At 41.4% G+C, this 17921-nt stretch overlaps 2 protein-coding genes across 3 annotated transcripts in view; one reads left to right on the top strand and one right to left on the bottom strand.

Annotated features, from left to right (window-relative positions):
- The window catches only part of LOC308077817 (uncharacterized protein), a 39811-nt gene extending 36179 nt beyond the window's left edge, over positions 1-3632 (bottom strand). For both annotated transcript variants that reach the window (XM_080418767.1, XM_080418768.1), the window contains exons 1-3: positions 2458-3632; positions 920-1168; positions 213-326 (exon numbers count right to left, since the gene is read on the bottom strand). In XM_080418767.1, coding sequence (XP_080274893.1) covers positions 213-326; positions 920-986 — 181 coding nt within the window. In that variant the 5' untranslated portion in view covers positions 987-1168; positions 2458-3632. The remainder of the gene's footprint in view (positions 1-212; positions 327-919; positions 1169-2457) is intronic.
- A 2268-nt stretch (positions 3633-5900) lies between these two features.
- Positions 5901-17921, top strand: part of parm1 (prostate androgen-regulated mucin-like protein 1) — a 14685-nt gene continuing 2664 nt past the window's right edge. The window contains exons 1-3 of the mRNA XM_080418780.1: positions 5901-6028; positions 11174-12031; positions 17399-17477. Of these exons, the coding sequence (XP_080274906.1) occupies positions 5974-6028; positions 11174-12031; positions 17399-17477 (992 nt within the window). The 5' untranslated portion in view covers positions 5901-5973. The remainder of the gene's footprint in view (positions 6029-11173; positions 12032-17398; positions 17478-17921) is intronic.

The raw sequence follows: 17921 nt of genomic DNA, 5'->3' as shown, positions 1-17921 counted from the left end.
ATACAGATTGGTTAAAAATAACGTTTAATTCATTAAAATTAACTTCTAGATTACGGCTTGCAACCATGAGAATGTACAAATGTAACCAAATGGATTTGGTTACATTTGTACATTCTCAGAGTTATAAGTGGATACATTTACCATGCACTTCATTAATTTACACATACGTCAAGATACAAGTAAGTGAGCAGATAAAAAAACAACAGCCTCACCGCAGGTGGTTGGTTCATCACTGGCATCAGAACACTGAGCTTTCCCATCACATCTCTCCTGAGCAGAGACGCAGGTTCCTTCTGGACAGCGAAGACCACCATCTTCACAACTCCCTGATCATTACGTCAAAACAACAACCAATCAAAACAAGAAGTCTACATGGTTCTGCCTTTTTGGGGATTCAATAATATTACAAATAAGACCATGATTTAAAAAGGAGAAGGTAGAAGTGTCTCCTTCGGGGATCAATCTGGGTGTGTTGCAACCCGGTAGCCATTTTACGAGTCCAAGGCTGGTTCACAGCACAGATTTACCCCCAAGCGCAGGGTCTGATTTAAGGTTCTTTCCTACTTGCCCTGCATGGCTCTCAAATCTACTTGCCCCATCTAAATTTCTACTTTCCCTGCCTAGGAGTGCTGTTGCCGTGCAGAGCGCAGATTTCTCTCACATTATACTAAAATCCATGGCCTGTTGATTGTGTACAAAACACTACAGAATATAAGTTCAAAAAGCTGTGTAATCTACTGTACATCACAACATCAAACATAATGTCCATAAAATGGACACTTACAGATCTGCTACTCCATGTGTACAAATGTCACCAAAAAGGACCTGTACTGGTTCATTTGGTGACATTTGTACACTCTCAGAATGAGATGAACACTCAGGATTTTACTGTGTGGGGAAATCATCATCATCATCGTACCACAGTCGCGTTCATCGGAGCCGCCTTTGTCGAGACAGTCGTTCTTTCCGTTACAGCGGAGCTCCATGGAGATGCACAGTCCGTTGAGACAGGTCCAGTCAGAGTCCAGACAGCTGACGGTGGCGGTGCAGTTGGCTTCGTCGGAACCACTGAAGCATTGGTGGCGTCCGTCACACAGCTCGGACCGGTTCACACAACCGGGAGAGTCCACGCAGGCCAGCTGGCCGCGAGCGCAGGTCCCCCCGTTGCCTGCCAAGACACGAGATGGAGGTACAACTCTTGAGATGGAGGTCTTCTTGACCACCACGTAAAATGTTATCTAGATCTTTGGTTCTCAAAGTGGGGTCCGGGGACCCCCAGGGGTCCTTGGGGGGGTACCAGGGTGTCCCCAGATAAATTAGTTAATATGGCGTCACAATCATTTTAACCATATTTTATAGTTTGGCTATTCAAAAATAGCAGATCTACAAGCTCATAGCACGGCACTGAGTGCCGCGCTATGAACTTGTAGAATTTTTTTTTTTTTTATCCCTCGCACAAAATATTTTTATTAAAAAAAAAACTTCATTAGGAAGAACTTGTTAAAAAAAGGTTAAAACACTATAAAAGAAAGTTAACAGAGGCCTACAAGCATCAATATGAGTATAGAATAATCCCAAAAAATGAATAGTATATCCTAATAGCAAGGATTCAATTTGCTGGAGAGGGGGGGGAATCCATGCCTCTGCTTGATACACTACCTTATGGATAAGACAGAAATGCAAGTTATGATGGGATCGTGAAATCCAATAATGGCTCACTCGGTCCATATTGAAATGCAAAACAATTGCTGTACATGTTTTGTGATCGTTATAACAAAAGCAATGTAAATGGAGGTTTTGTGTGAAGTCAAGTCCAATCTTCATGACACAAAGTAATCAAATCCATCTCAGTTTGTCGTCATACAACATTTTGACAGCTTGAATAGGCCCAAACACTACCCATTAAGACCGGGAACACATCTGTGTAATCTTTTAAAAGCTAAAAAGCATTATTTTACACTTTTGGCTACTCAAAAATAGAAGATCTACAAGCTCATAGCACGGCACCGAGTGCCGTGGTACGAGCTTGTAGATCTGCTATTTTTGAAAAATCGTGAAAATGTTTGCAAATCTTTGAATATATATATTTTTTAAGTGAAAATTCTTTACTCAAATCTTTGCTTCTGGGGGTCCTGGAACAACAAATTTGAGTTGGGGGTCCGCGGCCAAATAGATATTAATTTGGGGGTCCTTGACATGAAAACGTTTGAGAACCACTGATAATATAGCAACATAATTCTTTTCCAAAAAACTGACATTTGTAGAATCGGCCAAATTGCACACATTTTCACTTGTTTTCAAAAATAGCAGATCTACAAGCTCACGAGCTTGTACATCTGCTATTTTTGAATAGCCAAAGAAATCTAAAATGTCAGATGCGTTCCCGGATTCAATAGATTAACAACAATTTCATGAAAACAGTGAAACGTGTGTGTAAAAGTAAAGCCGGGTGGGTACCAGGACAGTCCAGCTCATCAGAGCCGTCCAGACAGTCTCCGTCCTTGTCACAGCGCCAGGATTGAGGGATACAGCTCCCGTCGTCACACTGCCACTGGCCTTTAGCACAGCGCACATCCTGGCCTGAAAACACACGAGAGAAAAATCAACAAAGTACAATGAACGTTTACCATGTAAATGCAGCTTTCATCATCATTATTGCACAGCGAATTGGACACTTCAGGGTCAAACCACAGTTTGAGAACCACTATGAGAGTGAATGGGGAGATGCTTAACGACATGAGCCCTAAAGCGTCCCTGTTCTGGGCATAATATCATAAAAGGCGAACATTCAGCAAAAATAGGCGAAAATAGGCGACCAGACGGCAGAAACTGGTTGTGAGCTTGGTAGATCGACTATTTTCGCAGAAGAGATTTTGCGTAGAGTGGGAAAAGGAAGGGGGCCCTAGTACTGACCCCTAGGGGATCCCATTTACCGTGATACTGTATGATCCATACATACGAGAAGAAATCAATGGAAACGAGCTACGGCTTTTTTGTAATATGATCCGATAATATGATGAGATCCCCTCAATGTAACTCAGTATTCCATTTAAAATTACTTTACATGTGATATTAGTTTTGAGTATTTGAGTCATAGTATAATTCTTTTTTTGATGACTGACAAATTGTTTAAAAATATTTATTTATTTCAGATTCTCATTGGGCTAACATTTGGAACGTCTCAGTTTTAGCCTATTAAAACATTAATATTTTGGTCCACAACCTTCACAAGAAAATAAGCTATTTAAGGGGAAACTTCAAATCCACCAAAGGATACTTAGAAAATGTAAATTGTAGTGTGACTGAAGGCAAAACTAGGATTATCACTTGTGTTCTGTTAAGGTAGGGTAAGTGATTTTCTTTTGTTAAAATAAGTGTTAAGTGGCTTTATATTCTGATAGTACTCATTGCTATGGAGTGTTTGTTCAGTAACAGGAGTCTCCATGCTTCTCCAGCTCTTCAATAAACAGAAAATGCATTTTCAGGTCGGGATACCAGTTTTATCCAACCAGAACAGAGAACAAGTGGAATTGGAAGTGATGACAAAGAAATAAGCATACAAAATTGGAACTGGAACACTATACAAATTAAGCTGATAAATGGGTACTCTCCTGATTGGGTGAAATGGTGTTACCTACCTACAGTATCTCTCCAGCTGTATCAAAGAGCTGGAGAGACATGGAGACCCCCTGTTACTGAACAAACACTCTAGCAATGAGTACTATCAGAATATAGAGCTTTAACATTTTAACAAAACCCTTTTTGTTTTAACCAAAAAAGATCACTTACACTTACCCTAACTGTAACAGAGAGACGGAAAGGCCAAAGCAATTTATTGCAATACAAAAAGTAAATAATACATAAGATGTAGTAACAAATCAGACATTTGACAATATTAATTGCATACAAAAATATGCAGGACTTTTACTTGTACAGTTATTTTTACATTGTCATGTACACAACTTTTAATGAATCCACTATAAGACTTATGAGTTATGACTCATGCTAAATGTATAGTTATCTGTCCGTCATTCGAACGGTGTTGCGCGCTGAAAATTGCATATCTACACTTCTGATGAGCCACCTTGTGAGCTTGTAGATCTGCTCGGCACGCCGAGTTGTGTTTACAAACAGCGCAGTGACTTCCCTGCAGTGGTCACTATAACGAGCTTTTCCCCTCAATTTTCCACGAATAACGAAATGTCATCTTCTCTTTACGTCCCCAAAGAGATAACATGGCGGACTCAAGAGGTTTCGTTGACATTAACCATCATTAAAGAGGACTTTTGTGCCAAAGTTGAACCGAAATCTCAGTTGCAGACAGACGGCACTTAAAGACAGTGGTAGCCAGGCTGGTGTCACCTGACCCGAATACTGCGTGCTGATTGGCTCTGAACCAATGAATCGGGGCTGTGTTCAAGAGAACAGCACAGTTTGTGTTTGTTGTTCAGCTGCTGTAAAACATCAGCTTGGTGGTGATGCGCTTGTAGCCAACATTGGTGGAAATAATCAGTATTTTGTCTACAAGCAGAAGTCCCTCATTCAAAATTCAACCCAACACAAAGCACCAAAAAGTAAAAGCAAGCTTCTATTCTAAGTATCAGAGAATCTAGCCTAGATTCAATCAATTCAAGACTATCAATCATAGGTGTATTTGATCCGATTTTGACATTTGCATATATCTATGATAGTCTTGGGCTTCACCGCCCAATTGTCACTGGACATCCGCCCGTAAAGTCCGTATTTCTCCTAACATGTACACATGCAAAATATAAGGTGCTTACGCGGTAGCTCCGGATGCTAACTCGGTATTCGTAATCTTTTTGTACAGTCTTTAGTCGTAGTTTTCAATAAATATGTGTTTGAATCCCGTCTGTGCTTGAACGCCATTCCCCCCTCGTTTACTTCCCGTTTACTTTGAGTGTAATACCGGCTTTCGCCAGATGCGCCCCGTCTCTACAGCCCATTGAGGAATACAGGGAATTTCCAACATAATCCGACACAGACGCACTTTAACTCAAGTACATTTTGAATTCCGGACTTAACTTGTAACAGAGTATTTCTACATTGATTGCAGTATCGATACTTTTACTTAAGTAAAATATGTGAGTACTTTTTCCACCACTGACGGAATGTGTGGATTTAAAACCAAAACTGATCTAAATATGGTTTATTACCTGTCAAACATTTCATATGAAGGAGAAGCGCCACACAAACACAGTGCAGCAGCAACGTCATAGCGCAGGCGCACTGCAGGCAATTAGCAACAATAAAAGGTCACGCCTGTGTCCTGATGGCATTTATAACATTCTGATTATCAATCAGTCAATCAATTAGCTTCTGCCTCATTTAGAGTTCTAGGAGATTTTATCATGGCGGATAGGATCATTATTAGGCAGAATAGGCACACACTATTACACACATTATACACACAACAATCATGACATTGACATGTATCATGATTTTAAATAGATTATGCCTATATCAAATTACAATAGATACATATAATAATAATAATAGAAAATTAGTATAACTCAGTGAAATGCAGGAAAATGATAATGTTATAGTGTGTGTGTGTGTGTGTGTGTGTGTGTGTGTGTGTGTGTGTGTGTGTGTGTGTGTGTGTGTGTGTGTGTGTGTGTGTGTGTGTGTGTGTGTGTGTGTGTGTGCATGTGTGTGTGTGTGTGTGTGTGTGTGTGTGTGTGTGTGTGAGAGAGAGAGAGAGAGAGAGAGAGAGGGGGGGGAGAGAGAGAGAGAGAGAGAGAGAGAGAGAGAGAGAGAGAGAAAGTGGGTAGATGGAGGAGAAAGGAAGAGAAATAGAGAGGGAGAGAGAGAGAGAGAGAGAGAGAGAGAGAGCTAGAGAACGCCCCCTCAGGGGCTGATAATCACTTTGACACCGCGTCAAGACGCACGCGCCTCACACGCACTCTATCAGCGCACTGAGTACAGCAGAGCAGCACAGAAACACATGACATGAAGACCACCACACACAGAGCCGTAATGGGGTCGCTTCTTCTCCTCATGACAGGTATGTTATGTATCAGTAAAACCATCAGTGTTTTGTTACTGTGTAGCCAGACTTACACATGGATACATAGTAGCCTAACGTTTAGATTTGAATGAAGGTTTTCTGTCTGTCAGTCAGTCAGTCTCCATGTGCTGCCTGTAGGTGATGAAGTTTGCCTGTCTGTCCAGTGTCCACACAGTCGATTTACAGGTTTTGTTGGTGTTGTTGGGACAGTTAAATGTAGCCTATGTACACTTTAATATCCTCAGACCTCAGTGTTTATGTAACTCTCACAGTCTGTGTACACACACATGGCTTACTCTCAGAGTTATAAATGCATTAATGATCACCAAGGATGTTACTGTGTACCTATGCAGTGGTGGAAAAAGTACTCACATTTTATACTGAAGTAAAAGTATCAATACTATATGCAGAAATACTCTAGTCTGTTACAAGTCCGGAATTCAAATTTACTTGAGTAAAAGTACAAAAGTATTGGTATAAAAATGTACTTAAAGTACCAAAAGTAGAAAGTAGGCTACACATTATGCAGAAAATATTTTTTCTGTTTTCAAATGTATAAAATGTATACAAATCATTCGAAAATATCAGATCTACAAGCTCACAATGTGTCGCATTGCGATGCATTATGTGAACTTGTAGATGGGTTATTTTCAAATGGCCAAAATGTATATAGGGCTGAAGTGAGTAATGTACGTTTTGTAATAATAATCACAAACTAAAGTTTTCAAATAATTGTAGTGGAGTAAAAGTACAATATTTGCCTATGAGATGTAGTGGAGTAGAAGTAAAAGTACTGAAAATTGGAAGTAGAGTACTTGAGTAAAGTACTTAGTTACTTTACACCACTGAGCCTATGTTTGAGTGACTGACTGCATGTTTCTAGGAAACAGAAACTTGGTGGGTTGTGAGAGATAAGGAAATAACGGTTGTACAACAATAAGCCTGTAGTAAAAATACTAATGTAATATTAGTATTAGTGACGTACTAATGTAAGTTATGTAACCAAATGTAGGGTCTATTTGGTTGTATATGTACACTCTGAATTTAAATGAACACAGAGGATTACTGTGTAGTGCTTTTACTTATTTTAATTTAGATTCTGGGGTTGGGGTAGTAGGCTACTGCCTGAAGCTCACAAGCCCATTATCCCCCATGTCGGTGTCGCCTCTTGGAAAAGTGGTAGAAATGTGGTCTCCTTCGTAGGAGACAAGGGTTTGAATCCCTGGTATAGGACAAGAAACTCATGGAGTGTGGCTTTGAAAATCATTTTTTTTTAAATTCATATATATAAAATCATACTATAAACTGACTAAGTTTCCCAGAACTTAATATTTAAAGAGATGTAGCCTAAAACCAGTGGTTCTCAAAGAGTGGTCCAGGGACTCTCAGGGTTCCTTGAAGGGTTCTAAATTGACCCTTACAAGTTTGCAACTCTGACAGTATACGAATAGAACCAGAGTTAAGGGGGTTCTTTGAAATGTTAAAGTTTGAGAACCACTGGCCTAAATCAAACAGTGAACCCTTTTGGGAGAAGATGTTAGTTTTATTATGTATTAATCTGCTACAGGAGAAGACATTGCCACAAAAAATACCCATTTCAGACCATTCTTTTACGACAGTGGCATATAAACCACTTCAACCCTGTTTGTTGATCGGGGTCACCCAGGGCTCTAGACTTCCCCTCCTTTCCCCCTCTACGTGTCTACACCCCAAAGTTTGCCCCAGAACAGAGATGCTAGGGTTCATGTGGTTAACATGAATGTCCCTGCATATTCTCAGTGGTTCTCTCTCTACACAGAGACAGATATCGTGATGTAGCCTATTCCTTCTCTCTTGTCCAGGCTGTGAGCTGAAATCCCTCATTTGTATGTCATGTCCTACCCAGGATTCCAACCTGGGTCTCCCCGCGTTCAGTGGTGGAAAAAGTACTGAAATTAGGTAAAAGTACAAAAGTATTGGGATCGAAATATACATAAAGTACCGAAAGAACCGGTACTCATTATGCAGAATGTCCCGTTTTAATGTAACTAGTAAGTAAAGTTTTCAAATAATTGTAGTGGAGTAAAAGTACAATATTTGCCACTGAGATGTAGTGGAGTAGAAGTAAAAGTACTGAAATTGGAAATACTCCAGTAAAGTAAAAATACCTAAAAATTGTACTGAAGTACAGAACTTGAGTAAATGTACTTAAGTTAGTTTACACCACTGCATACAGTCAGAGTCTAGTCTTGAATAAGTGGCCTATGTTGCAACAAGCTACTGTATAGCAACCCCACATGCTTTAGCCTACTTTCATAACAGCGAACGTTTTGTAATAGTGTCATTGTGTTACAAAGGGCTTAGTGGCCTCTCTATCTTGTCTGGAGTGGAAATAATTCATATGATTGATTCAGATGATTTTGGTCCTGTTTGACGTGCATGGTTTGGTTGTCACGTCAGGCTATATAGGGACGATAAGCTCTGAGTACACTTTTAAAACAGGATGTAGAACTGTCATTTCCCTCCATCTAGATTGCTATCTATGACACGATCATGTGGTTTTTGCAAACACAGAATCTGAGTATTCACACACAGTATCCATTTGTAACTCTGCAACTAACTACTAGAGGATGAAATGAACAGATTAAAGATGTTGCTGTGCAGCTGGGTAAACTACAATAAATACAACTGAAATGTGAGTTGGTTGGTATCATAATAAATGTCACACAATAACAAACATATCTGGAACTAGAAAAAGTGCTCCTCGGAGCACAGGTCTCCGCCAGGTCAGGTAGGTTATTGTGGCCTCCTGGTGGTGCTATAATAGGCCAAAGTGAAAAGGGTGCCATTTCTTCTTAGGCCTTGCACGGCAATCGGACACATTCATGATTTGAAGCATTTTGTTCAAAAATGTGTTTTGCTAAATTAGACCTGCTGGTGGCGCTATAACAGGCCAATGTAAAAAGGGTGGCATTTGTTCCTCAACGTAGTGTGAATGTGCGTCCAAAGTTTGACCGCAATCGGATGCTGCGTTCATGATTTGCAGCATTTTGTTCAAAACAAGGCACTACTGCAAACTTTAGATGTCAATCTTAGCCAATCAGGATGGAATATGAAAAATCAAACACATCCGTCTTGATCACATGACTGTAGAGATCATGTGTACCGATTTGCGTGAAATTTCGATAAAATCGGAAGGAGTAATATAAAAAAATGTGTTTTACATAAGTCGGCCTCCTGGTGGCGCTATAAAAGGCAGATGCAAATGCAGGGCAAAGGTTTTTCCTTGACCTCTAGGGAGTGCGCTTACAAAGTTTTACACAGATCGGTGCAGTTATAGGTCAAAACACAAATCGGTCTGTTATAGCGCCACCATGAGGCTGATTTGAACATTTTCAAGTGGCATTTCTTCCTCGACATAATGGAAATATGCGTGCAAAATTTCAAGGAAATTGCATGCTGTGTTCATGATTTGAGGCATTTTGTTCAAAACGGAGCACTCCTGCAAACTTTGGAAGCCATTTTTAGCCAATCAGGATGGAATATGAAAAATCTGAAAGACACTTTTCGTTTAATGCCTATAGAGATATTGTGTATTGATTTGCAGGATTTTTGGACAAAATCTGTAGGAGTTGTGTCCAAAAATATGTTTTGCAGAAATCGGCATCCTGGTGGCGCTATAAAAGGCCCATGTGAAAAATTTGGGGCATCCCTGGATGCTGTGGCATCCAGGGAGTGTGTGTGCACAGTTTCACTGCGAGCAAGCCAACGGTGCCGGAGATTAGCTGTCCACAGACAGAATGACGGACGGACACACGGACACACGGACGGACGGACGGACGGACAGGGGGCAAAACATACTCTCTCGCCATGCCATGGAGACAATAAAGCAATTAGTTCAACACAATACAACAGAGTGCAACACAACAGTATAGTCAGTCAATGGGGAGAATTAACCACCACCAAAGTGGGAGTGTAGTTAATAGTTCTATTTGTAAACAGAGGGGAGAAGGGACATTCTCTATCATATGACAAATTGTGAAAATAACGCGAGCTTGTAGATCTGTTATTATACAAATTTGCCCAAAATAGGGACACCAGAGTCAACAGGGCTTACATAAATGTTTAATTAAATTGTGATATCATCAAACGGAAATGCATGTACACTATTAGGTTAACATCATCATAATAATCAGGACACGCATCACATTAAATACAATGAGTGTTAGTCACACAAACAGTAGCCTACATATCACTCACATGAAGCACACAATGGATACGTTACGACATCATTATCAAAGGACACACACACACACGCGCACACACACACACACACACACACACACACACACACACACACACACACACACACACACACACACACACACACACACACACACACACACACACACACACACACACACACTAAATAAGTTAACATTGCAGCGGAGCACTTGGAAAAGTCAGGACCAGAGCAGTTGGGTTATTGGAGAAAGGAATTCTGACAGTATTGCAGTAGAGGAGAATAAGATTTTATTGAAGCATTATTGAGGCAAACCCCGTTTGGTCATGGGAGATATTGTGCCTATGAGCTTCAGGCAGTTCTACTTGTCATCCAGACACCAGGGTCTAAGTGTCTCAATGGAGGAGTGGGGAGGGAGCTCACCTCCAACCACTGCAGATGTGCTAGTTATATTGTATTAAAATAATCTACCAAACACAGATTGGTTAAAAGTATTACATTGTGAGAAAATAACTGCAAGTGCCTTTATTTAGTTTTAGGTGGTTTATTCTAAAGTGTTGATGCCGTCTGGTGGTGATGTTAGTGGTTAGGTGATGAAGGTCTGGGAGCCGACGGTAATGCTGATTGGTGGGATGATGGAGATTCTAGGGGAGGGGGAGGGGTCTATCTTGACTCTGACTATCTTATCTTGGGGGTCCAGGAGATGTGTCTGCTGTTGGATGATGGGGAGGCCCCCCACTCCAAACCCCAGACTGCTCCTGATGAGCGGTTTAGGGCCTTGCTTGGTTTCTTCGGCCGTCGTTGTGTAAAATGTGTCTGTGTGTCTATGTGTCTGTGTGTGTGTGTGTGAATGTAAAGTGCTTTGGAGATAGGCGCTGTAGAAAAGCACCATTTATTCATTCACCATTTTTCATTTGCAGTGTTGCTGCTGGGTTGTGGGGTTGCAGCCCAGGATGCCGCAGACCCAACAACAGCTGCTCACAATGCAACTGATGGGATCGCCACGACACCAGTGCCAGCCGCAACGCCAGTGCCAGAAGCAACCACAACACCAGTGCCGGTGACGTCTATGACGCCAGTGCCAGTGACATCCACAACGCGAGTGCCAGAGACAACCACAACACCAGTGACAGTGACATCCACAACGCAGACAGTGCCAGATTCAACCTCGACGACAGTGCCAGGTTCAACCGCAATGACCGTGCCAGGTTCAACCGCAACGTCAGGGCCAGATTCAACCTTGACGACAGTGCCAGGTTCAACCGCAACGACCGTGCCAGGTTCAACCGCAACGTCAGGGCCAGATTCAACCACAGCGACAGTGCCAGGTTCAACCACAGTGCCAGGTTCAACCACAGCGACAGTGCCAGATTCAACCACAGCGACAGTGCCAGGTTCAACCGCAGTGACAGTGCCAGGTTCAACCACAGCGACAGTGCCAGATTCAACCACAGCGACAGTGCCAGGTTCAACCACAGCGACAGTGCCAGATTCAACCGCGACGCCAGTGCCAGGTTCAACCGCGACGACAGTGCCAGAGACGACCGCGACGACAGTCCCATCGATAACAACTGTCACAAATAACTCCACAGGTAGCACCAGCGGTCCAGTTCAGACCACCGTTGACAACCCGGTGACAACCACTTCAGGGCCGAAACCACCAACGAGTACGGCTACAGGAACAACCACCAGTGCCAGTATTGCCACCAGTGTCACAACCAGCACAGAAAGTACAACACTATCAATACAGGAGGAAAAACATAAGCCTCTAAGTTCAGGTAAGCTCTATAATAAAAATGTGTTTCACAGTTTTACTGGAAAATGATTAGATAAACTTGAGTCCAAAAGGCTTGAAATGTTCAGTTCAAAGTGCAAATGTGTTAGCCTGGCACTGACCATCCTGATTAAGTCGGTTCACAAAAGTTCCCTACAGATCAATCTGGACTTGGGCCCATGGGCGACGAGTACCAGAAGTCACAATATGACCAGGGCAATCAGGGACAGCGTTCTAACTGCTGTTCTGTACCACAGTGGAAAGCAGATCTTGATTGGTCGATGTAGTTGGTGGTGATGTGAAATACAGGCTGCGGAGATTGCAAAACAACAATGGTAGCCCCCGAAGCAAGAAGTGGTAACATTAACGCTGAAAGAATAAATACAGCTATAAGTGCAGTTATTGCTAAAATAGACACAATCACAACAATTGAACAAGAACAAGAGTATGGTGGAGTTTCTCGGTGGAAATTACGTTTTCGTTGTTCTTCCGACTGGATTTGGAAAGCACACCATGAAGGCGTCAGATGTTTTGTCACGCTGATTGGCTGAAGGAGTTTGTCTCCTCCAGGCCACTATCTATATTACAATCGGCAAACTGGCTGTAACTGGGAAAATGTCAGTTTGTCCGTTTGTCAGTTCCATGTTAGGTTTCGCTTTTGGTTTGCATGATGCAGTTAGGTTTCGCTTTCGGTTTGCATGCTGCAGTTAGGTTTCGCTTTCGTTTTGCGCGTTGCCAAATCATGTGCGAGAAACAAGCACCGGTGTTGCAAGGAACGTCTACACGCTCTTCTGTCTCTGTCTCCGATGTGCGGGCCAGGCTACTAGACGGGAGGGCCGCGTAGCGGCCCGACCTTCTAGTACTATACAGATTGAGTAGGAAAAGCTAGAGGGAGACAATATAGGACAGACAGACAGTAGGAAAGCTGAGAAAGAGACAGTGTAAGAGAGACAGATAGGGACACTGAGAGGGAGACAGTGTAGGCGAGACAGACAGTCCCAAAGCCCCTGCTGTTTGCAGGGGCTTTGCCTCATCTCCTTTGGCAGATGACAAAAATACTAACGGCAAGGATAAAGAAAAGAGTATTTGCTCTGCTTGTCAAGTATTTCCTGTTTGTCACCAGTTGTTCTGAGCTGTTATCTGTTATCTTTGTCAACTTTCCTCCTTTGGCATTCAGCTGTGCTTATGTGCATTAATATTAACAGAGTTTGTTTCCTCATTCATGATATATGACCTAGCATTAAATGGATGACATAATAAACAGTAAGTTGTTTGATAGACCAGTGGTTTGATAGACCAAACGTTTTGGGAACCACAATATTATATTATACCCTTAAAATGGGTCCTGACCCAAATATGGGTCCTGACCCACTGTTTGGGAAACACTGAGATAGACGACTCAGAGTCAATTAGGCTGTTCATAATCACCTGGGTTCTACCGTATGGGCTATTGAAATTGTGTGTGTGTGTGTGTGTGTGTGTGTGTGTGTGTGTGTGTGTGTGTGTGTGTGTGTGTGTGTGTGTGTGTGTGTGTGTGTGTGTGTGTGTGTGTGTGTGTGTGTGTGTGTGTGTGTGTGTGTGTGTGTGTGTGTGTGTGTGAACATGTCACAACTTCCAGTCAAAGGGAAGCTGAAAAGTCAACAGTAAATTATGACACATACACACATGCACACGCACACACACACACACACACACACACACACACACACACACACACACACACACACGCACACACACACACACACACACACACACAGATTTACCTGACAGTGGGAGGTTGCGTCTTGCTCAAGGGTACTTACAAAGCGGGTTAAAGTAGGTTACTTGTCAACAGTCGTTCATCAAAGCTGTGTTTGATGATTGTGTTTGTGTCTTTTGTTTATCCGTTTAAACTTGGCATATGTTAGGTTCCCACAAGGCGGAGAGTCCTTGACCAACCAGTGTTGTTCAGTGCTGATGGTTCCACCAGAATAGTTTTGGGGGAGCAGGGACAGTTTTGGGGGAGCAGGGGGGTGACCCACGTTTGCATGTTGCTGTCAAATTATCTGTGATACCAACTTAACTTTAACCCCTTAAACCCTATTATACTTAGTTGACCGGGGTCCTGAAGTGGTATATGATATCCAGTTTCCTTGGCCCTCTAATGTTTTCCATCTACACCAAATCTCTTTGCTGCATTGCAACGCACTGTTAGCTTGCCTTGTAGATCAGCTATTTTTGACGAATGTTTGCCTATTTCTGCCGATGCTTGTTCGCCTATTATGACAGAATAGGGACGCTGGGGTTCATGTGGTTAAGAATGGCGACAGACTACAATGTTCCTGGAACGTTAACCAGGGCTCTGAAAGTGTCGTAACTTTCTCAAGATGTAGTCACACTTCGCCAATGCGGCGAATGGTCGAAACTGCTGATCTACAAGCTCATAACGTGTCACAATCTTCTTTTTTTCTCCACGGTTGACCATTTGTGACACTTCACCTATAATGACATCAAAATAGAGATGACAGGTTGAAATTGGTTAGTTAAGTAAATAATGTCATGTGTGATGAATAGACCTCTAACTGATCACATGCAACCGTGTTCGGTGTGGAAAAAGGGACTGACCTAAACTCAGATCTTGAATGTTGGACTTTGAAGTCTAGCAGTGAGTGAGATGTTATCAGCCTTCTCCTCATGGTAATTAATGATCAGCCAACTCCTGATAAGGATGGGTCGGAAAACTGAGTTCCAGTAATAAAAACTACTGCACCTTCATTTGCATGATAAAGTATCATATAACACAGGGATGGGCAGCCACCTCTTTTTTGATCTAAAAGGTGTGACAGATTGGGCAATTTGATCGCCTGGGAACAAAAGAGTTGAACGACAAGCTCATAATGCGTCATGGTGCGATGTGTTGTAAGCGTGTAGAGTGGTTTTGTTTGCTTTTTGTTTTTAATAAACCTTGAACTAATACTGGAATATAAATGTATTCGTTTTTTAAATGGAAGACACAAAAAAGGGGATATTTACTCACAACCCATAAAAATGTGTCCGCGACCCAAACACGGGTCCTTACCCACTGTTTGGGAAACAGTGGACTACACAACCCAAGCATTGTCACTGTTAGCCTTAATTGACATAGCTAAAACTGTATTATAGGCAAATTGTTTGTTTAGTGTGTCACGTCCAGAGTGCAGTCAGAGCTGTTTCAACAGCTGCTTAAACTCTTCACACCAGCAGCTAAATATTGATTCATTTCACATCTAGAGCCGCAAGTCTAAATCTTTGTTTTCAAAATGTGCTACTTCCCAATACAGTCTGTTTCTTTACCTCGATAGCAGAGCCTTTACCACGATAGCCAATCAATGTCAATGTTGCTGGTGTAGATTGGGTGTTAAAGGAGTAGTTCACCCAAAAAAAGAGTTTTCTATCAATTACACACCCCATGAAGCCTTGAATTCATGGAATTTTTTCTATTTTTTGTCGCTTTCCTGAGCCAATAATTTGATGACCGGCTCACCATCAGTCAGTAGGAGACTCTTTGAGTCTCCGCCGGTCATCAAAACTTTATTATTCATTTTTTTTATTATTACAAAACATACATTAACCACTTCAGCCCTATGTACATTTCAGCCATTTGAAAATAGCCGATCTACAAGCTCACAATGCGTCGCGATGCAACGCATTGTGAGCTTGTAGGTCTGCTATTTTCAAAAGATTATTATAAAATGTATACATTTAAAAACTTAGAAACAGGACTTTCCGCATAATGATTACTTTCTACTTTTGGTACTTTAAGTACATTTGGATACCAATACCTTTGTACTTTTACTCAAGTAAATTTTGAATTCCAGATTTTTACTTAGTAACAGAGTATTTCTACATTGCAGTATTGATACTTTTACTTAAGTAAAAAATGAGAATAATTTTCCCAACCACTGGTAAATTGTACTTAATTATCCACCCAGACTGAATGCCGGGGCGGAAGTTATGTTTAAATCCATTGTCTGTGTGTGTTTGTTCATCGGTGGTGTCTGTCCGCATATTAAATCTTGCCAAACTATTACACCAATCAGCGAGCCGTCTAGAAGAGGGTCGCTCCATATTTGGTCAAGACATGGTCCATTTGGTTCCATGTCTTCAAAGTTAAATGAACACTTTGAGGATTTTAGTGTGTATTTTCTTAATGGTGAACCCATTGATACCTGGAACGCATCTGTGTCACTTTAGATGTCTTTGGCTATTCAAAAATAGCAGATCTACAAGCTCATAGCGCGGCACCGAGTGCCGCGCTATGAGCTTGTAGATCTGCTATTTTTGAAAAATCTTGAAAACTTTTTTTTGGGATTTTTTCCCAAAAACTGTTATGATTTAGATTTTTTTAAAGAATCGTCTCAGGTCTTAATTAAGCAATATTACACGAGAGGGTGTGCTTTACCGTCATTATTAGCACGCCTGTGATGCGGTCAGGAACGAGGCGCAGCCGAGTTCCGCCGCGATCACAGAAGTGCTAATAATGTAAGGTAAAGCACACCCTCGAGTGTAATATTGCGATTATACAACAGTTACCAACAAAACACATCCAAATGTATTGATATTGTGGGGCAATTCATAATAAAAAAAATTCGCTTATCCGTTTCCCTGTAAAGAGAAGAGTTTATTTGACTGAGACAAAATAGTCCCTGTGGCAGCGCAGCACTCTGTCTCTCTGACTCTCGTCTCATCAACACAGCTGATTCCAGTAGGCTATATGCTCCGTCGTACGATCGTGTTACGTGGCCAAAATAACTGATCTACAAGCTCACAACGCGTCAAGATGGCGATGCCTTGTGAACTTGTAGATCGGCTATTTTTGCCGTGCGATACCTTCGTACGATAAAGTATAACATACACTGGACTGTTAACGAAATGGGAGTAATTTTACTTTAACACAGGAGGATATTTATACAGTATGGATGTTACCATTGAAATAAAGCACACTTTTTTCCAGTTATTCCTTTTATTATAGGATTTTAGGCGATTTAGTGTGCTCTCTTCTAACCATTGATCAACAGTAAGTCCACCAAATAAGTCAAAATTAACAACATAGTCCATCTTGCGTAGCTGTTTGTTCTCCGCCCGGTGGCGGCGGTGGGTACTGTCTGTTTGTTTTCCTACCGTGGGACAGTCACAGCACAGCTGTGTCATATATGGTCTAATCAGGTGCGGACTGATTTATTTAATGTGATTAGGCCCGTGATATGATGCTGGTTTGAAGCACGGCTAGAAAGCTATTTCAACCAATCAGATTGCTTGGTCGGAACTACCTGTTGTATAATGGTTAATATCATTTCTACCTCTCTGTCTCTCCTTCTCTTCCTCTTCCTCTTGTTGTGATATCTATTTCCAGGTGGTGTTGCAGCTATCGTGTGTGTTTTCATCATCGTAGTGATCCTGATGTTTGGTGGGGCTTACTACTATAAGTTCAGGTGAGTTTACGGCGTGAGTGTGTGTGTGTGTGTGTGTGTGTGTGCGTGTGTGTGTGTAGGGCTATCACGATTACACATTTAAGTTGACGATTAGTTGTCACTCAAATAATTGCGATTAACGATTTAATTGTGTGTTTGGCATTGAACATTGGAACATATGAAGCCTTTTAGGCTTCGTAATAAAAAATTGCACAGAGCAGATATGACAAATAACTGACATATGCAAAGATATTTTTGACATATTTAATAATTTTATACATGTAAAAATAGCAGAAATAGCTGCAAGTTTACTGATCTGCTATTTCTGTTTTTTTTAATATTTGAAATGTGTGAAAAATGTTCAAGATGAAAACGATTATGACGATTATGCAAAAATAATTGTTATTATCTTAAATAATTGCGATTAGACGATTACGTAATAATTGTGACAGGCCTGTGTGTGTG

The sequence above is a fragment of the Gymnoscopelus braueri genome (assembly GCF_963280865.1).
Source record: "Gymnoscopelus braueri genome assembly, chromosome: 22".
In the NCBI taxonomy this organism is placed as follows: domain Eukaryota; kingdom Metazoa; phylum Chordata; class Actinopteri; order Myctophiformes; family Myctophidae; genus Gymnoscopelus; species Gymnoscopelus braueri.
The sequence above is the reverse complement of the archived record's forward strand: the minus strand, read 5'-3'. Positions and strand labels throughout refer to the sequence as shown.